The sequence below is a fragment of the Chelonia mydas genome, chromosome 3 (assembly GCF_015237465.2).
Source record: "Chelonia mydas isolate rCheMyd1 chromosome 3, rCheMyd1.pri.v2, whole genome shotgun sequence".
Classification (NCBI taxonomy): domain Eukaryota; kingdom Metazoa; phylum Chordata; order Testudines; family Cheloniidae; genus Chelonia; species Chelonia mydas.
In genome coordinates, this window is record NC_057851.1 from 45,841,056 (window position 1) to 45,862,679 (window position 21,624).

At 38.8% G+C, this 21,624-nt stretch overlaps 1 protein-coding gene across 15 annotated transcripts in view; it reads right to left on the minus strand.

Annotated features, from left to right (window-relative positions):
• The window catches only part of DST (dystonin), a 462,719-nt gene that overhangs the window by 195,949 nt on the left and 245,146 nt on the right, over positions 1-21,624 (minus strand). For 13 of the 15 annotated variants that reach the window (XM_043542402.1, XM_043542401.1, XM_037894239.2 and 10 more), the window contains 17 exons: positions 15,877-15,989; positions 14,619-14,725; positions 13,772-13,891; positions 12,975-13,070; positions 12,759-12,886; positions 8,320-8,413; positions 7,842-7,996; positions 6,356-6,818; positions 6,134-6,262; positions 5,836-5,913; positions 5,586-5,747; positions 5,378-5,482; positions 3,413-3,508; positions 1,787-1,912; positions 1,262-1,414; positions 853-1,007; positions 486-612 (listed from right to left, as the gene is read on the minus strand). In XM_043542402.1, the coding sequence (XP_043398337.1) occupies positions 486-612; positions 853-1,007; positions 1,262-1,414; positions 1,787-1,912; positions 3,413-3,508; positions 5,378-5,482; positions 5,586-5,747; positions 5,836-5,913; positions 6,134-6,262; positions 6,356-6,818; positions 7,842-7,996; positions 8,320-8,413; positions 12,759-12,886; positions 12,975-13,070; positions 13,772-13,891; positions 14,619-14,725; positions 15,877-15,989 (2,407 nt within the window). Of the gene's footprint in view, positions 1-485; positions 613-852; positions 1,008-1,261; positions 1,415-1,786; positions 1,913-3,412; positions 3,509-5,377; positions 5,483-5,585; positions 5,748-5,835; positions 5,914-6,133; positions 6,263-6,355; positions 6,819-7,841; positions 7,997-8,319; positions 8,414-8,516; positions 8,904-12,758; positions 12,887-12,974; positions 13,071-13,771; positions 13,892-14,618; positions 14,726-15,876; positions 15,990-21,624 lie in introns of those variants that run through there. The other 2 variants (XM_037894236.2, XM_037894237.2) reach the window with 2 other exon arrangements.

Below are 21,624 nucleotides of genomic sequence, written 5' to 3' on the forward strand. Positions count from 1 at the left end.
ATTTACAGAAGCAGACACTACGTAGTTCAGTGGTCTGACAGATTGTTTTAGCCAAAGTGTTTGATATTTTGATTTAAATCAGTATTTTGTTTAGAACAAACTAATCTTAATCAGCTCTTTAATAATGAAATAATATAGACTATCTATCAGGGTACAATTCTGTAGCATGGAGTAACTAAAATGCACCCTTATGCAGGCCTCAGAGACTGAACATGGGGCTTGCAATTGCCCCAATCATTAGGAGGTGAAGCTGCAGCATAAGAAAACTATATGTCAGAGTGAAGGCTGCTTAGATCAAGATGGAGTACTGCACACAGTAAAATGGAGACGGCACTGTAAGCTGCCTCTCTCCACATTGAAGTTGTGAGCGGCTAAAAACTTCTCCAGTTTACAATAGTTTCTGTAGTTGCAGAAAGTAAGTTAAGTTAAGTAACAGTAAGTTACCAGTGTACACTCAGATGGACACAGTTTGGTGCAGTACCTACCGAAGCAACATTACCAGCTCGAACAGTTTCAATTTCATTTGTCAAGTAGTGCCAGGAAACCACGCTCTTCATGTTTATATGTGATTCATGCCAAAGGGCCAGTACATTCTGAAAATGTTGTTCAATTCTGAAACGTACAAACACAGTTAGATTAGAAAAACTGACTGAAATTGTACTCCCATGTGAAAAGGGGAGAAAACAAAAAGAGCATGAATTATTTTTAAGCTGCCTACACAAATAAGTTCAAATGAAAATGACTTCCTCTGCCCTAATCACAAGACAGTATTCCCTCCCTAAAAAACTAAAAACAACCAAGATATTTATTACAGGAACTACACACTTTCAGCTGTTTTTAGTTTGCTTCTACCTGTTTGCAGTGTCTATTGCTTCTTTGTTTGGTGGTGGAACTGTAAAGCACACAGATGGAACCATGGCCTCATTACCACTTGGACTAATGACTTTCCATTTGGCACGATGGGAGTTGCTCGCTAATACGCATTCGTCATCTTTGTAAATGGTTATCTAGTTTTAACAGAAAAGCAGAATAATTTAATGAGCTAAGCATTATAAACTATTCTTACAAAGCACTTTTGTAAATGGTGTCACCAAATAAGTGACACAACAACAAAAAACAACAATGCAGAACACAAGCCTTTGCTCTGTTTACTAGGGTGGAAGATATTTACAGTCTTGTGTTTTCCAGGAACATGTAATTAATGAAACTTTAGCTGTCTCCTCACGTCTGTAATTGATTTTAGGAAATTCAAAGTTCTAACCTCAATTTGTCTGTAGTCACAGATGGCTTTAATTGGGATGGATGTTTTGAGTGGACTATCAGGATTCCTTGGCTTCAGCTGAATTATTGCCTTTGCCTTCCCCACAAGGCCAGCTACTGTGCTCTTATACTGCAAGAGTTGTTCTTTTTCTTCCTAAATAGCAATTAAGAAAATAACAAAAATCAGAGGTGGCCAGAACTCAATGCTGCTTCTTTAATGCTTTTAAAGCTTTTGTCTCTGAAAAATAACATGTTTCACATGAACAGAAATAACTCCATGAAGTAATCAGTTTCCTTTAATATCCAGTATTGTTTAAAAACGTATATTTTAAAGGCATGGAAGTATTCCGTAAACAAGGACAAATGGATAAACTCGTTTAATTAGACATTCTGAAATTAAATTTTATAATTTTATTACTTCCCTTTAGTTGGGTAAATTGTTTACAAATTTGATTTTTAAATCCAGATAGGTGTTACACAACTCTTGTTTAATCTTATTTTTTTGACAAGATTCTTGAATTCTTACCATAGACTCCTGAACAAGATCTTCCAGTTTATGAAGGCTGCTGGACCTATCACAACTGTACTTTCGCTGTATGGCATCTTTTAAATTCTTTAAATAGTCCATGGCTTCTTTGGCATCATTGAAAAACTAAGGTAAGACACGTATTTTGATTAATTAAGAACAACATTGAAAGGTTTACTAAGTGTTAAGCCAAAATTGTTGTTTGAAGAAACCACTAAATGGTTTTAAAGCTGTTTTATATTTTAAAGTAGCTTGAATTTCAAGGGATTGAGTTCTTGCAGTTTAAGTACCTGCTCCTGATCTCATAAAGGCAGACATGCATCACTGAAACATCATGGAAAATCAGTTACTGCACGCGTTATCTGAAAACAAAATCAGTATCCCTATGTCTGTACATTAGTTAATTACTGTTCCTGTGAAAAAAGAAAAGGAGTACTAGTGGCACCTTAGAGACTAACCAATTTATTTGAGCATAAGCTTTCGTGAGCTACAGCTCACTTCATCGGATGAATTTGTATCCGATGAAGTGAGCTGTAGCTCACGAAAGCTTATGCTCAAATAAATTGGTTAGTCTCTAAGGTGCCACTAGTACTCCTTTTCTTTTTGCGAATACAGACTAACACGGCTGCTACTCTGAAACCTGTTCCTGTGAAAATGATTTTCAAACAGTGATTCTGCTACTCCTGGAATTTACAGCTATTAAGTTTTAAAAAACAGATTATAAAATAAAAGTTATTAAATGTAGCAAACAAACTATACAAAGTAGTATGTCCCTATGAACATTATACAGATTAGATGGAACCTGATTCTCCAATGCCTTTTTACCTTTTGTAGCCATTTACATGAATACAAAGTGGGTGAGCTATAAAGCCCTACCATTTTGATTTGTTGCAATTTACATTCATTTTGCTCTCATGTGCACTAGCATAAATGACTCCACAAGGTTCAAGACTGTTGAGAATACTCTCTCTATATTAAATATAAAAAATAACAGAGTTCTTTCTAAATCAGACAATGCATACTAAGACCTTCCAGTACCGTGTATAATAATTAGTAGATTAATGATCATTTACTAATCATTTAAGAGGAGCTATAGTGAGAAAGATGACTAAAAATGGCAAAACCTTAGTCAACTCATCAGCTCCCTGTGGGCCTTCTTTGCCCTATACTGATAATAACGCATGTTCTCCTGTTGTCTGTGCAGCCCTGAAAGAATGAGCTCGATTCTGTTCTACCTTGTCCATCATCAACAAACCTGACAACCTGAATCCAGTTGCAGAAGCTGTATTAACTATTATGATGTCTGAGGAAGAAAGAACACTGCCTCTTTTTCAGATCCTGGACTTATTTTCAGCTCTGGCATTTAAAAAAAAAAAAACAACCTGGCCCAATACTCCCTTGGTGTAAACTGACATAACTCTACTGAAGACAATGGAGCTACACCCATTTACACTACCTTGGAATTTGGCCCATGTACTGAGTTATAAATGGAAAAATTGAGCAAATCTGATCTGAAAGTTATTGAGAAAGGCTAACCAATATTCTAGACTGATTGTTCTTCCTGACACTTTTCTGACTATAATCATGCTTTAAAGTATTACAAATTTAATTGTTTGACTTACTTACCTCAAAATAAGCAGCATTTTCTCTCAAGTGTTGTTCAACACAGTGACAGAGCTGTAAAATCCAGCTCCACTGTGTTTGCATTGCAGCTCTATAGGCCTTAAAGATGAAAAAAGAAAGCATTTTAGGAATGAGTGCAGAAATTAAAACATGTACATTCTTGCAGACTTTAGGAAAAAATAAGAATAGTGTTACAAACAAAAGAGTCTGGTCCTGCCCTCCTTGTGCAGGCACAACTGTCCTTCAGACAGTAGGAGTTTTGCCTAAGTATAGAGTAAAAAATCAGACATAAAATGTGGTGCTGCATGGACAATAAAAAAAGTTTTCTGAAGCCCTAATGTGTGCATATATATGCTTTTTCATAACATTTAAAAATAAGTTTAACTTTACTAATGTCTTTGTCTCTTAAACAATGTTTTTACTACCACCTCTATAGAAAACTGGGTGCATTGCCCTAACATTTGCCAGCAGAGGGTGCTCTAAATATTTTTAAGTCAATCAGAAGTGTCTCATTTAGAGCCAGACCCATCCGACTGGCACGGAAGGCAGAGAGGTCTTCCAGTGACTGGGTGGATTGATCCATTAATGCTTGGCGAACACCCCAGTGTGCCTGATTAATATGAAAAGACACTTTCTGAAGTCTTGTTATCTGCACATACTAGGGAATTAAGAAGGCAGTAATTTTAAATATATTACAGACGTGTGCCCGCACGCGCACACACACACCCTGTACTGTTTAATGTAAAGACTATAATGTTCACATACCTATCTACCACCATACTGCTTTGTCTCTGTGGTATATATGTTTATTAGACTGATATTGAGTGATACGTATATTAGTAACAGCATACCATTTTAGAGAAAATAATTCCCACACTACCAAAATACCATTCATTACCCACATTTAAGTGAAAGTAAAGGGAAGGAAGGATTTTTCTTCATTTGTTTCCATATTATGAAAAATAAACTCTTTAAACCAAAGAATAATAAAATCAAGAGTTGGTACTGATCCCTGAATGGATTAGCTCATCCTCCTGTATTATAACTGTTTTCATTGGTCCTGTTGTAGCACCACTTTACTGTCTATTCTTGACATGAGTTTCTGAAGGGAAAACAATCTGACACTCTCCTTTGGAGGCTTGTAAAAGCACCTACAGCAGCTACAATATTTTTTTGTAAACTGATTACCTACAATATAGAGCCTGATTCAAGTCCAAAATAAATCAGGCCACTTTGTTACATTCCAATGTCAATACAATTTCTGTAATTTATTGACAATAAGGTCATGAAACCAAACCCCAGACCTTAAAAGGAAGCAATATGATAAACTATTTGTGACTAGAAATGCTTTAGGGATACCGTTTCCAGCTCAAAGGGAGAGAAAAACAAATTGAGGGCTATTCTGTGCCTTCAATCTGCATGTGCAAATCCCATTAACATCAATGGAAATTGCATGTGAGAGTTGAAGGCAAAATATGGTTGCAAGGGCCCATTGTGGAGTCCTTAATTCTTCTTCTTACATTTCAATGGGAGCTTTGACTAAGGGCAAGTCTAACCGACTGCATTACATCAGCGCAGCTGCACCACTGTAGTGCATCTAGTGAAGACACACTATGGTGATGGGAGAGCGCTGTCCCATTGACATAGCGTGGTGTGGACACCGATTTAAGAAGCTGTAACTTACATCGCTCAGGTCGTAATCACACCCCTGAGCAACGTAAATTACATCGACTTAAGAGGTAGTGTAGACTAGCCCTAAGTAAAAACCGAGTAGGACTCCAGGATTTAGCCATAAATGTTTAAAAACACTTATTTCATTGAAAGTGAGGCAGAGAGCCACACCAGGACATAGAAAAGAAAAAACTCTTATTGTCTGAACTTATTAACGAATATCCCATCAGCAAAAAGTCATGAAGACTTAAATCACAATATTGGTTTCCAGTTTGTGTGCTATACTTCTTGACTTACCTCAATAGTTAGCCTTGCAGGGTGATTTTCAAGGAGTAGCTGCTCTGCTATTTCCTGAACTGATTTAATAACTTCTTCTTTTTGATCAAGTTCTCTCATTAAATCCTTTTTTTTTTTTCAAATAAAAAAAATGAGATATTTTAGAAACTTGTTAAATTATTAAATGTAATTTAATTATTTCCTTTTGGATTACATTAGCATTGCTTACTGCATGGTACTCCTTTTTTCTTGATATACTGGAATTTCTTTCACTCCAGTCATACGCAACCTCCTCCTCTTCTTTTTCATTCAGCCATATAAGCTCTCCAGTGGCACGGGACACAAAATTGTGCAGGGTATCAAGGTGCCTTTCCTGATTTCTTGATGTATTCTTAAAAAAAAATTAATTTAAAAACCCTGCCATTATCAAAGCAACACACATTTAAAAGTTGAACATCAAAGAGATATAATGATCTTACCAAGAGTTTTGCATACTGACTCTCCAGTTTGTGCAATTTTTCTGTATAACTGAGTTTAAGAGGGGCAGTCATTTGGATCTGTGTACAGTAGATAAGGTTAAAGGACAACAAAAAGATTAGCCACATTAACAGTTATTCTCAAATATTAGATTAATTTGTATAATGCGAATTCTGGCAATCATACATAAAACCAAAGAAAGGTTTTGAAATCCAAGTGCAGTTGTGTAACCAGTAATTACCTCATGAGTAATTCAATTAAAAAAAGTAACCTCAAGAAATAAAAAGTACAGTGGTGTACCTCACTGATTTTAGCTTCTTTAAGGCTTGATTCAAAATCTTCTATAGCTCTATGGACATTTTTATGATTTTCTAAATGGCTTTCAACGCTTGGCAGATCTGAACCCCATTCTGTTCGATCGAGTTGAACCTTATAAACAAAAGTGAAAAATTAACCAAAGCTCCTCAGAAAATAAAGGAAAGGACTAAGGTAGACTAAGAGGTGTTTGCATAAAGACATTACCTGCATTTCATCTACCCAGTTCAAGAGGTCCTGGACAAATTTCAGGTTGACTTCTTCTTCCGTTAAATTTTGATCAACAAAAGCTGATTTCATGAGGGGCTTTCGGATTTGCATCAGCTTGAGTGTTTGCAGTGCACTGGTGTCAACTCCTGTTACACAGGTTTGAATTAGCCGTGGTGGAAAGCCTGGTGTATAAGCTGGTGTGATTGCCGGAGTCAGTCTTGAAGTAAGACCTGATGAAAGGCCTGATGTCAGACTGGAAGAAGTCAAAGTAGGTGTTAAACCCTGGGTCATTCCAGAGTTTAAATCAGGGTTTAAGTTTGGTGCAAATCCTGAGTTTAAGCTTTGTGTTATTCCCGAAATCATCAGCTTTGTCTGTTCTGTTGTCAGTGTGCGCCCCTTGCTGAATACTGAAGAACATTCGGTCCTTAAGGCCATAAGATCATCTCGAAGTTTAGCAACCCTATAAAGAAATTACATTTACTAAAGAAAACAAAACAAACAATCTCACTGACAGTTTGTGAAAGCATTTTTATGAAATAATATAATTAATTGAACTATAGCAATATAAATGAAAGCTATCTTGTATGCTTTACATATTCTAAACATAAATTTACACTATTAGTACCTCAGTACTATTATTTACTATAGACTTTACTTATCACTACACTAGTTCCTATATAAGCTTTCTATATTAGCACATTTATATTATCTAGTAAACAGCTCTAAAAGTAACTTGTATGTACTGTGTCACCCTATACATGCATACTTGTGTGTGTTAGTATGGGCAAAATCCTGGCAATAACGCAGAAAACCAACCTAACATGTGCAGTAGCATGTACCAAATGCAAAGCCAGACACAACCAGCAAAAGAGAAATCTTGCTGTTGCAAGGCAGGATACTACATGCTGGGGTGGATTGATTAGCTGCAGAGTTTTGTTTACAGCTCAGATATCCTATGCTTGCTCTCACCAGATTCAGGTTAAATTCTGCCACTCTTTGGGAACATGTTGCTTTTCCATAAAATGACACCCTATTACTACAGTGTAGGTTTCTGGTTGCACAAACTGCTGTTTGTGAACCGACGTTAGCCTGCTACTACCTTTCCGGGTACGCTGGAACTACTGACGCAAATCATATTTCTATTTATCTAGAACAAAATTAGTACATTTTAAGGGTAACCATTTTAAGCACAATAAAAACGCCCAAAATGTTCAGACTTGGGTGTCTAATAAAGTTAAACACCTAAATGGCACCCAGATAAGTGACCTGATTTTCAGAGGTGCTGAGTACATGAGCACATGCAGGTCCCACTGAGTTCAATAAAAGTAGTGGGCACTCAACACCTCTGAACATCCAGTTATTTTTATTTGGATTGCCAATTATGGATTTAGGAGCTTAACTACAGGCATTTAGGTGTGACACTCTGGGCTACAATACACATACACAATCTGTATTTATACACTTAAATAAAAGTATGAAATACCTCTGTACCAGTTGATCTGCCTGATAATATTTTCCATCAATAAGAATTTGGGCATCAATTACATGCTGGCGCAGAAGATTCTCACATTCAAGTATATATCCAGCTATCTCTGCTTCATTCTGGAACTGTAGCCCTGATTCTAATCGCTTGGCATCCTGTGTTTTGGAATGATAAATAACAGCAATTAAATCCTACAGCTAACTGGATAAGTACTTTGTAGAAATTTCACTTTCACTGTAAGCTATTTTTTTATCTTAAATAATTACTAGTAAAACCCTAGCAGAATGAATTCTATGTAATGTACAGTACTCTCTTCCAGAAATGTTAACTAAAGAAAAAAAAATGCAGAAAAGGTGAAAATATCAGTTACTCAAATAGTCAATCAAAAGTTCTGAAAGTAAGATTTAAAAAACTGTAAAGGTTTCAGTGCCAAAAAGTTCACAAACACACCCAAAAAGAGAATTCATATTTGACTTACAGACTGCAGAGCATTCCGAGCAAGTATCAGTTTGTCTTCACAGCCCAGGATGTCCCGCTGAACTCTGTTTGCAATCTGCTGCAACATTTCCAACCTAAAAGACACCACAGAATATTTAAAAAAACTTTTTTTAGTATCCACATTGCAATGCAAAAGAAAATATCTTGCATCAAACGCCAGTATTTATGCCAGTGTACCTAGATTCTTCTAAAGTGCCATTGCTAAAGCTGATACAAGAATTAATCAGTGTTGGGCCACAATTCACAGAAAGGAAATTCTCATTTGAGTCAATGCTGGTTTGAGTGCCAGTGCTGTTGCTAAACAAGGAATCGCTACTGTGGTAGCCATAACTACTGCTGTTCATTTTTACACCAGGAGCACTGTCCCTTTGGCCATTTACATCTATTAGAAAATGGAAAAGGTAAAAACTCCAGCAAAATGTACAGCTTCCAGGGATGAAATCTCTCTACTGGCTTTTGAAACACCCAGCATTCCTTCTTTAAATAGGTTTCAACATGCACATCCAACACCCAGCAAGTAATACTCTGATAGCTCTTCAAAGGATTTTACCTAGAGCTATGTATGCTAGTTTGAGTTTGGCTTCCCTACGTTGCATTAAAAAGCTCTGCAAGTATGGACTAAACAGAATGACTAGGGCGTCACTGGGAGACAGAGGTGCCAAATATTTAATATAAGTCTCAACCAATTTCAACAAGCTAAATTATATTTATAATTATATTATATTGAATTCTATGTAATGTACAGTATTCTCTTCCAGAAATGTTAACTAAAGAAAAAAAATGCAGAAAAGGTGAAAATATCAGTTACTCAAATAGTCAATCAAAAGTTATATTATAAGCTCACTACAGCGTTGTGCAAATATTGAATTAAAAGTTACATTAAGAGAAGTAAAAAGAGCTTGGTTCAGCACTGTATAATTCCAGATGTATGCTGGTGTAAATCCCCTGATTTTAATGGAGTTACGCCAGTGTAAAACAGGAGTAACCTATCAGGCCCATAACTGGTAAACTCTATACCCCTGTACACTGTCCAATCCATTACTATTATTCTGCTGTCCAGACAAGCCCGTTTATTTTATTCCCCTGTCCCACCAAGCTGTAATCCTGAAGACATCACCTTACTTTCTTCAGCATTCTGACCTGACAGCGCCAAGGCTTTCTTACCATAAGGAAAAGAAGGCAAAACCAATCTTTTTCTTGGTTTTTATGTATAAATACATGAATATAAAATTCATTCAGCCTTTCATTCTTAACTGAATATTTCCCCATTTTAACTCCTGCTTCCAGCCCGCTATAAAACTACATCCATATTACAGCGCTGCTGCTTTAAGAATATAAAGGACACAGGCTACCCTCGCAGAGACTGAGCAGGCTTATCTCTATGATGGTTTTAATCCCACTAGCTTGACAAATAGGAACCCCAGTTTGGCCCTTGACCACTAAAGGCAAGCTACCAGGCTTTCTTCACCCACCACATATTAACTGGGATCCCACGTTCCAACCTGCCACTAGCTACCCATGCATACTGATGTTTTCCTAATGGTTACCAGCCGAAGGGACAGGGTTTTAGCAATTTACCATTGTAACAGGGTGGCTTGCCCCTTACATCTGGAGGCCTGGGTCAAGCCAACCCTAACTGCTGAAGAGGCACACCGGAGAGAGATCAGGTGGTTTCCCTATTGAAAGCAGCAGTGGGTGCAATGAAGGAAGGATGCTTAGGGAGATTAGAGTCTGCTAGAAGTGAGCAGGCTCTAGCAGAGAGTCCTGGGATGTGGGACTGAGACTACAGGCAGGAAAGACCTGGGAGTGACCTGACAAGAGGGTAAAACAGATGGAATTTGTTTTGGGACTTTGAGTTTTATTTTTGAGTTTATTTCATAGAATCATAGAATATTAGAGTTGGAAGAGACCTCAGGAGGTCACCTATTTCATCCAACCCCCTGCTCAAAGCAGGACCAACACCAATTAAATCATCCCAGCCAGGGCTTTGTCAAGCCGGGCCTTAAAAAATTCTAAGGATAGAGATTATATCACCTCCCTAGGTAACCCATTCCACTGCTTCACCAACCTTCTAGTGAAATAGTGTTTCCTAATATCCAACCTAGACCTCCCCACTGCAACTTGAAAGTACTGCTTCTTGTTCTGTCATCTGTCATCACAGAGAACAGCCAAGCTCCATCCTCTGTGGAACCCCCCTTCAGGTAGTTGAAGTCTGCTATCAAATCCCCACTCACTCTTCTTTTCTGCAGACTAAATAACCCCAGTTCCCTCAGCCTCTCCTCCTAAGTCATGTGCCCCAGCCCCCTAATCATTTTTGTTGCCCTCTGCCGGACTCTCTCAAATTTGTCCACATCCCTTCTGTAGTGGGGGGACCAAAAGTGGATGCAATACTCCGGGTGTGGCCTCACCAGTGCTGAATAGAGGGGAATGATCACTTCCCTCGATCTGCTGGCAATGCTCCTACTAATACAGCCCAATATGCCATGGGCCTTCTTGGCAACAAGGGCACACTGCTGACTCATATCCAGCTTCTCGTCCACTGTAATCCCCAGGTCCTTTTCTGCCGAACTGCTTATCCAGTCGGTCCCCAGCCTGTAGCGGTGCATGGGATTCTTCCATCCTAAGTGCAGGACTCTGCACTTGTCCTTGTTGAACCTCATCAGATTTCTTTTGGCCCAATCCTCTAATTTGTCTAGGTCCCTCCGTATCCTATCCCTACCCTCCATCGTATCTACCTCTCCCCGCAGTTTAGTGTCATCTGCAAACTTGCTGCGGGTGCAATTAATCCCATCATCCAGATCATTAATAAAGATTTTGTCTGATTAAACTCAGATTCCAAGAAATGGCAAAGGGTATTGTGAATAGACGAAATGGGTTGTGTGGAGTTTAAGAATCCCCTTCGGGGGAAACTGAGGCAGGATGCCTATAGTGTAAGCCCAAGCCTTAAGGGGGTGCTCCAGAGGTGGCCACTCACTCACAACTATATTTGAGTATCAGCCCAGCTATCATTTTTGCCACAATTAAATTCCATTCTGCAGTTCAGGCTGCAGTGGTCCATGCTTGTACCAAAGAGCAATATGCCCCAGCAATGCATACTAGTTATCAGTTTATGAGGCAGCAGACTCCTGTTTCCCAGCCCAATCAATAATATAAATGTCTCAGTGATCTAACACTACCAGATTATTAATTTCTCTCCTTATCTTGCAGTGGTGAGCCCCATAACTGACAACTTGATTATATTTAAATGTATTTGATGAATATAAAATACGTGGAGATGGAGGGAAGTTTATGTTTATGAGGTCTTAATCAATTTGAAAATATGATAAAAGCTTTTTGTGAGTATGAATACAACTATAGGCCAATTTCACACACCCTCACACCTCAGCACAGTCACCCTCAAGTCACATCAGGAACAGGTCAGTGTTTCCACCACTGTCCTCCTACGTGTTGCTCTGCCCGTTGGGGGCAGCTTTACATTCCACTCCAGAGGAACCACACCAGCAGAGGATGCTCTGAATCAGCACATCCTCACCCACCTTAGCCATGCTCCCTCTTCATTCAGCAGCCTTATATGTCAGTCAAACCTGGCTGCCTTTGGCCCCTCCTCTGCCACTTTAATCTCTCTCCTGCAGACTCTCTGCTGCAGGGGTCTATGCATACACTTGGATGAGTTTAACCCAAACTCTTAGTAGCCAGGAGCCCATTCCAGGTTAGAAAACTCCTCTAAAACACAATAGGCCTGATTTCTGGTGATGGACTCTGTTTGTGCCAGTGCAATTTTTTGTGGTCTCAAAATTGTACCTGCAAAAACAAAATCTGTTCTTAGGCCTGGCCCAAGATCTCAGTAATGTTCAACATACACATAATCACAGACATTCGTAACTGAAAAGACATCAGGTCACATATTCCACTACTCACGCAGGATTGCTCTCAAATATTTTGTATGTTTAAATGCTTTGTATATACTTGAGTGCAATATAGTTTCACTTGACCCAAAAAAAACAAGCTTCAGATATGCTTGTGTGCATAGGCTGAAATTAATCCCCAGGCAAAAAGCTAGAGCCGTACTTAAATTCTCCTTAAGACCTCAAAATAAGGTTTAAATGGAATTTAAGTGGTGCACAGACCTTGTCATGACCTTTTGCATAGGGGAGAATTTCATTCAAGTTAAGTACTTTGATTGAGGCACAGATACTATTCATTCTGGACTGGCTGAGACCCCCCAACTCATTACCATATGGATCCTGAAACTACACATCAGAAAAAGATCTACAGGGCTGAAAAAAATCTGTGAGCATTCTTCAAGCTAAAACAATAATGTTGTTTTTAGCATGGAAAAGACATCCAATATAGTTTCCAATGTAAGGCAAAAGAGCAGAAAGAAAATAAACCACCCGTGTCAAACATTCCCTAGCATACCGTTCTACTTCAGGTCGAAGGGTTTTCTCCCTTTCCAGCATGGCAATAATAAGTTTTCCCCACTCTTTTTCTATATCATTTGGATGGTAGCCTTGAGGGAGTTTGATGCGTCCAAATTCTATCCAGACCTTCAAAAACAAATAATGGCTGGTTAACAAACAAAAAACCAGAAATACAATACAGTGAATATAATAAAGCACAAAAAGTACAACTTACCTCCAGCAGTTTATAAAGACGTTTAATTTTTGATTTATCTATCTCCTTTGGTGGAATTTCTGTTTCCTTAAACTGTAAGTATTGGTTATAAAGTGCCTGGAGAAATATAAATACATATCACCAGCTATTTCCTAAAAGGGAGTATTTTACTACTTCTTCACCACATTCCATTATGTTTAATAGACTTATGTTCTTATATTGTTCTATTAAAGACTTGCATAAAAAATTCTTTGCCCACCAGTGAAAAATCTGCTTGTGCAGGTTAAGACACAAGCAAAACATTTCATGTAGCTGGGGCATGGGAAGAGGGGTGACAATCAAAGGGTAGGATTTTCAATGGGTTTCATCCTGGCCACCATCTGCATGCATGCATGCAAAGAACAAGCTAACATCTGGGGGTAGGGAAGGTGGCTGGCAGGTGGGTGACAGAATTTGCATAAAACCTAACATGTCTGAGCATCTCATTTGCTCCAGGGACACAAAGGAACCTTAGCAGCTCAGAGGATCTGGCCCATATGTATTGCATATTTCATATTTCCAAGCCTAAATCATTTTATCTTTTTAAAAAATAAACATTTGGAGTCCTATGAATAATTTGAACAGCGCCATATCATACTCTCCCATGCTTAATTTTGGGAACACAGGGTCTCAGGAATGCTATAAGGTTTCTTAAATTTAAAAAAAAAAATGAAAACCCACGTTATTACGCTGCTCTTTGATTTAACTGCATAAAATAAGAATCTTCATTTTTTTCTACTGTCCTTCAAACAAAGTACATGTATGACGCAGTGTCTCACCTTCAGTTCTACAGGATTGTTTGGAAATGTTCTGTCAGATATTATTGTGATATGGTGCCTGATCCACTGGATGAGGTAGTTCACCATATTCTGGTATTCAACCCACTTGACTTCAACATCCTAGAAAAGCACATCACAGTCAGCAGATCAGAAAGCAAGAACAACTTCTTTTTTTCTATTTCTTTTGTAGTCTCGGTTTAAAAGGATGCAGCTCTTCAGACGCATACAGCAAAATAAATTCCCAAGCTTAGCAATTCCAAAATGGCATTCACAATATTCTGGTCCCTTTATCATACTAACATAAAATAAATCCCAATTAAATCAATTGAGAAACCTGCATGAGTAAGGCCAATAGGATTTGGCGTCAACTATTTCTAATGGTGACATTGAAGCTTCCTAGTTCTAATACCATTCAAGAGAGATAATAAACAGAGAGTGTAACCTAATGGTCTGACCACAGGACTGGGAGCCAAAAGATTCTGAGTCATGATCCCAGCTCTGATTCTAGCACTCTCTGTGGCTTTGGGCAAATCATTATTTATTAGTTAAGCTCTCGGTTTCAATGTCTTCATCTGTAAAGCAAGTGCAGTATTGTTACAAATCAAATACAGTATTTGTTTAGTCTTTTTAATCATGTGGAGCTCCCAGTTAGATCATGAAACCAAGAGTTGAGTTATTGACAACATGAAAAAACTTTCAATTGTGTTATTTTGTAGTATTATTTTATTATTATTGTTATACCAGTCTATGGAGAATGTAGCTAATTGCAGTACTGAGTTGAAACCTTCTAAAATCAAGCCATGTCAATGAAGCTGCCATGCTTCATAGGTGTTACTCGCTTACTTACATTTGCACTGATGCCTTCGCCGCCTTCCAGTACTTTGGGAAATGCATCATAAAGTGATGACACATAAGTTATTACTGACTTCTCATCAGGAGAGGAGACATCAACATCTAAGAACAGAACAAATTCTGTGGTGAAGAATATTCACAAATACTCTATAGCCTGCAGATGGTTAGATTATATTTTAACATAAGAACATAAGAATGACCAGCTGGGTAAAGACCAATGGTCCATCTAGCCCATTATCCTGTCTTCCAACAGTGGCTCCAAGAAGCATTCCTTAATGGTGCCTGGAAATTTTATCTCTGCATCCCATCCTGAAGTGGCACATACCTAGTCAATATGGGGATGGTTGAAATCTCCCATTGTTATTAAATTTTCTGTTTTTGTAGCATCTCTAATCCCCCTGATCACTTCACAATCACTGTCACTATCCTGGTCAGATGGTCGGTATTATATTCCTACTGCTATATTATTATTATTATTCAAGCATGGAATTTCTAACCATAGAAATTCTATGGTACTGTTTGATTCATTTAAGACTTTTACTATATTTGACTCTATGCTTTCTTTCACATGTAATGCCCCTCCCCCACCAACACAACCTACTCTCTCAGTCCTACATATTTTGTACCCTGGTATTACCATATTGCATTGATTGTCACCATTCCACCAAGTTTCTGTGATGCCTATTATATCAATATCCTCATTTATTACCAGGCACTCGAGTTCACCCATTTTAGACTTCTTGCATTCATATACAAGCACTTATAAAATGTATCAATATTTAGTTGTCTGCCTTCATGTGACGTAATGCAATGGGACTCTTTTATTTGATTGTTTCTCTTCAGCTCCTACTTGTACTTTATCAACTTCTATACTCTCCTTTTTACTGGGATATAGAGAATCCCCTTTAATAAATACTCCCCTAAGGGATGTCTCTTTCTGAACCATGTCCTCCTCTGCACCTGTTGGCTTTCCCCCAGCTCTTAGTTTAAAAACTTCTCTATGAGCTTTTAAATTTTACTGGTCAGCAATCTTGTTCTGTTTTGCGTTAGGTGGAGCCTATCCTTTCTGTAGGCTCTTCCTTTCCCAAAAGGTTCCCCAGTTCCTAATCAACCTAAATCCCTTCTCTGAACACCATTGTCTCACCCACGCATCAAGACCCTGCAGTTCTGCCTAACTGGCCTTAAGCACAGAACTGGAAGCACTGCAGAGATGCCACCTTGTTTTGCAGTGAAGTCTTTAAGACTCAACTCACCTTCCGGATCCAGAAGTCTGGTGACACCAAGTTTTTCTGCTACATAAAAAGCATGTTCTAAATTTGCAAGGTTGCTTTGAACAGCAACGGTATTCATGTCTATCAGGTCCGGCCTGTAAAACAAAAACAACAATTACCGTAAGTATTTATGTGTTTGAAAATCTAATTGTTGTAACAGAACAGTGCAGTACTTCAAAAAGGTCTCTACAATGAGTGTAGAGTGTAAAAAATTGTTTTAAGAGCATGTGGTAACTAATAATAAGTACAGCTGTGCACACCTATCCATTTTTGCTTCACATTTTTTAAAAAAACTTTCTGTTTATTAGATTATAAAAACTGAACAATAATTTTTTCAATGCAGCAGACAACTACAGCCTGATCATTCCCCTCTTCTGGCACCCTCTCACCTACCAAAGCAAGCTTAAGACTCTGGCCCTCACTTTAAGTGTCTGTATATTCCTGCTTACATATCTATTCTGGTCTATTATCGTGTTCCACCTTGCTCCCTTTGCTGCACTTCCCTCATTCTCTCATGTCTTCTTTCATGGGCCACCCCATCCCTCATTCTTGGAACAACATCCCTATTTTAATGTCTTTCAATTCCATCTCTTGTTCAGAGCTTTCCTGTAAGCCCACATTTTTTATGAGGTCCACAAATACTAACTCATGCCAACATCAGACCATTGCTATCCCCATATTTTATGTTTTACATGTCAAAATTAGCACTGCTCCTTCATTTTCCCGCGTATGTACTGTCAATTCCTCAGCACAGGGACTGTCTTCATTAGTGTCTGCCTTGTACAGCACTGAGAACACTGCCAGCCTTAGCAAATGAGAAGAAGAGGTGATTTTCAAACATGCTGAGCACCCACAGCTCCCACTGAACTCAACTGGAGTAATACGTGCTTTGCACCAATAAACCAGGCCCATGTTTAAAACAAAACAAAAATCAGCAACCCAAATGGCAGCAGAGGGAGATGGGGGGAGGGGGAAAGAGCGAGAGAGAGAAAGAAATAAACCAGAAGCAGAAACCATGTCTTTGTCATAGCTGTATCTCTGAAATTCAGTTGAATGGCTTCCTATAAAGCTGATGGTGCTGATGGCAGGAGGAGAAAGTTAACATTAAAAAAGAAGTTGCCCACCCAAGTCTTTCAAAATATGAAAACATTTATATTTCTTCATACCCAGATCCCATAGAACAAATTATGTGAGGGTCAGCTTTAGGGATCAGCTCCCACCCTCAATTTTCTCATTTTTATACTTGAGGGGGAGAAATGTAAATGCTACCTGGCAGAAATTGCCCATTTTCACACAATTCCAAAAGGCAAAGTTTGAAGACATTTGCAATAGAAACAAATTGAAGCAAAAAGTTCAAAATGTTTCACATTTTTCAAAACCAATAACTACATCATGTGTTTTTCCAGCACACCAATCCCCCCATCCCAAAAGCTACATTAACTTTGCTACACCCCATGTGACCGAAAAGACAGTTCTTGCAGGCAGTCAGAATCACAGTTTTTCTTGTGCTTTCTTGAGGGCACATTCATAAAAAATCGATCATAATCCTAAACTACTGTTACCCTGATGGAGTTTGTTTTCCCTATTGATTTTAATGAGAGCGGAATCAGGCTCACGTTATTCTTTGAATTTCACTACAATTAACAGAAAGGTATAAATAATTATTGAAAAAGGAACACACTAATCGATGTCATGGTCACACTGCTGCAGATTATGGATTAATAAAGATTTACTTCACAACATATAGTAGGAAAAAATATTTTCTGTATAAACATATATTGTTGGTTTTTTTCATTCTGCTTTCTTTTCAAGCATTTCACACTTGCTGGTAAAACCAGCATGAAATACAAAAGGACACCTATTCAGCTGTCAACTTGCAGAACAAGATCGGGCAAGTTGGTGTGAAAGCCTTGTTTTTTCACAATAAAAATAAACTCCAATACACTGACTAAAATCTATGAAGTACTCAAATGGAAGATGTCTCTTATGGTGACATAGTTAAATTAATAAAAACAACTGTTGTAGCGTTCATCAATCACTTTGGGTAAATGCTGCTACTGCATCCCAAAACTTAAAACAACCATCTATGTGAAATACCACACATTTTATACATACAGTCCTATATCCAAAATCCTGCACAAAACATGGGTACTCATATCCCCATTAGAATAAAATAAAATAATAATAATAATACTTCGCTCTTATATAGCATCTTCTATCCTTAGATTTCAAAGGGCTTTACAAAGGAGGTCAGTATAATTATCCTCATTTTACAGATGGGCAAACTTACAGCACAAGGAGAGACATGATGCACCAAACTAGTGACAGGACTGGAAACAGAACTCTAATCTCCTGAGTCCCACTCCACTGCCCTATCCACTAGACAACATAGCCTCATTTTATGAAAATACAAATTTGCAATGAAAGTCATCCTATTTTTAATCAGCTGTATATCTCATACATTTTTTGCCTACCTACAATAACTAGTTTATGTTTATCTAAAGGCTCCATTCAGCAGAAAAGACTGCAGAAGACAGCATATTGGCTCTGTCCTTGTCTCCCCTATTGAAACAGAAACATAGCTTGGAGGCTGATTAACTGAAAATGAGTTCCTTTGGTACTTGGACAAGGGAAAAAACAGGTTTTAAAACTGAAAAGCAAGGGTGCATCTGTTATAGGGGAGTAGAAGTGCAAATGGAAATATTTTGAAACTTTGGAGGGGAGATGAAGCCGCCATCCCTAGCCAGTCACCATCTCTTCTTTCCAAACAGGACAAGTCGCAGTGAAGTTTAGGGCCAGAGAAAAGGGTGCCTACCTCCTCATCTCAGTTAGACTTTTCTTCTGACCCCAGCCCCTACATGAACAAAAGAGCCATGAAATCAATAAAAAACTGCCTTTTTCTTTAAAGAGAGTTTCTCCTGTGGTTTTTAAGCACCTCATTGCTCTCCAGACATAAGCTTATTACCATTCAGTTCACCAAAAGCCCCTGTCCCTCAACCTAGTGTATGGCAGTTCTTTCTGGGCAAGCTCAGAAGATTCCTTTTGAGAGTATGTGTACACCTGGAATGGGGTGTGTGACTCCCATCTCAAGAAGGCATACGGAGCTCGTGTGCTAAAAACAGAATGTAGCCACAGCAACACGAGCTGCAGGATGGGCTAGCTACCCTGAATACATGCCCATCAGAGATCCTAGAAACCCATGATGGGAGGAAGTGTGAGTATGTCTCCCCAGTTCCAGCTGTAGAGATACTGTGTGTCATCCCTTGTGATCATCTGTCTGTGAATTCTCTGTAGTAAAGTACTACATTGTACCAGTAAGGGTTGCAAAATCTGTCCCTAAGCGAGGGCAGTGTTTTGCACAGCTTTAGAGTATATGTTATGTATGCTTCTGATATGTAAACAATAATTTATTCTCAAATGAGTTCTTAGTCATTACTAACTTGAACTGATTATACTGCAGTTATAATGCATATCCTACTAATTTAGATTAATTTAACTGGCTTAATCTGGGAAGATCAGTGGGTTAAAGACAGCATCCGGGGAGACAAGCATTTTGGTTTCTAAAAGTAAAACACAAATAAAATAGACAGGATAAATAAAAATACCCATAAGCTTTAAACGCGGATGTTATTTTGCATTCAGTATAAAGGTTTATATAAATATAAAGTGACATAATTTTGTGTAGAATTATTAAGCAGTTTTCTACATAGTATAGACCAAATGAAACTAAATGCACTTCAAAAAATGATAATGACCTCACCTTCAAACATAATACTGTGACTCATTTTATGGCTGATTTTTCAGCAGAGCTGGGTCCTTGCCATTGGAAAAGATGCATAAACAATACAAACCATGCAAAAAGTTGGAACATTCCATACAAAATAGATGCCTCTGTTAGAAACACACCCAAATCAAGGTGCTCAGCTTCCAAATAGTGAGTCATTAATTATTTTATTGATGAAACACACCTCTTCTACCACTAAAGATTTTAGAGTAGGTGTTAGAAATTAGATATAATTTGTGTTAAAAACTGACAAAATTAATACCTGTTTAAGAAAACAATTTTAATATATAGATCCATGAAGAGGAATAAGAGAATAATACTTCAATAACATTGCAAGGAAACCAAGGCTTTTATCCTGGATGACTCACACATGTGTTAAGCTTTACAGTCTGTGAGTAGCCCTACTGAAATCAATGGAGCTACCCACAGCATGTAGGTTTTTGTATAACTGGAATCTAATAAACCTTGGAAATAAATGTCAAGATCCAAACTAGAAACTATAGTATTTGGCAAATTTTAAATGGAATCATGGTATTTCAATGTGGAAAAGATATTTATCTATCTTTAGTCTCCCTAGTCAATTACACTGTACAAATGATATCCTCTTTTTCATTGTTTTAAGACAACTTTACTGTCATCAATTCTGTTTATCTTTAATAAAATAAGTTATGCCCTGATCCTGCAAATACTTATGCACATGAGTAACTTCACACATGTCACTGGTGTCAATGAGTTCAACAGGATGACTCATGTATGAAACGATCTCATGTACAGAAACTAAATTATTTAATTCTTGGGAAATGCAGATTTAATAAAATCATCAAAATGGTGTCTGACTAAACCATAGCAGTAAAGAAGACAACAGAGGTATATTTCTTGTCTTATACCAGGGGTGGGCAAACTTTTTGGCCCGAGGGCCACACTGGGGTTCCAAAACTGTATGGAGGGTGGGTAGGGAAGATTGTGCCTCCCCAAACAGCCTGGCCCCGCCCCCTATCCGACACCTCCCCCTTCCCACCCCGTGACTGCCCCCCTCAGAACCCCGACCCATCCAACCCCTCCTGCTCCTTGGCCCCTGACACACACCCCCGGGACCCTCCACCCCAATCGCCCCCCCGGGACCCCACCCCCATCCATCCCCCCCGCTCCCTGTCCCCTGACTGTCCCGACCCCTATCCACAGCCCTGCCCCCTGACAGGCCCCCCAGGACTCCCAAGCCTTTCCAACCCCCCCGCTCCCTGTCCCCTGACTGCCCCGACCCCTATCCACACCCCCGCCCACCGACAGGCCCCGTGGGACTCCCACACCTATCTAACCTCTCCCTGCTATCTGTCCCCTGACTGCCCCCCGGGACCCCGCAGCCCAGGCTCCCTTACCATGCCACTCAGCGCACCATGTCTGGCAGCTGTGCCTGCAGAGGAGAGGGGACAGCAGGGGAGGGGCCGGACTAGCCTCCCCGGCAGGGAGCTCAAGGCCTGGGCAGGACGGTTCCACGGGCCGGATGTGGCCCACGGGCCATAGTTTACCCACCTCTGTCTTATATTAAGTAGCTATATTTCTGTATGAGTTTCACTAAGTAGCAACACAAGGGAAATGACAGGAGATGTAGAGTTAAGTGAAAATCTAAGTATAATCTAGCTAGGTTTTTAATTGCTGTAATGAGAAAACGCCTATAAATATTAAATGAATTCTTTCCTCGGTGTTCACAGACAATAACACAGGACAGATGCCAGAAAGAGCCATATATTCCTCAGGGAAGGAAGAAAATTTACTAAAATAATTAAAGATCATGTCAGAACATGTGATCATAAAACAATGACTAAGTATTGCAAGATTTCTGAATCAGGTAGGGTCCATCCTGCATTTCAGAAGGGAGTGGCAAAAGAAGAATCCTAGCAAATAATTTGAAAATTATATTAAAGAACATTATGGTTGCACAGAAAATA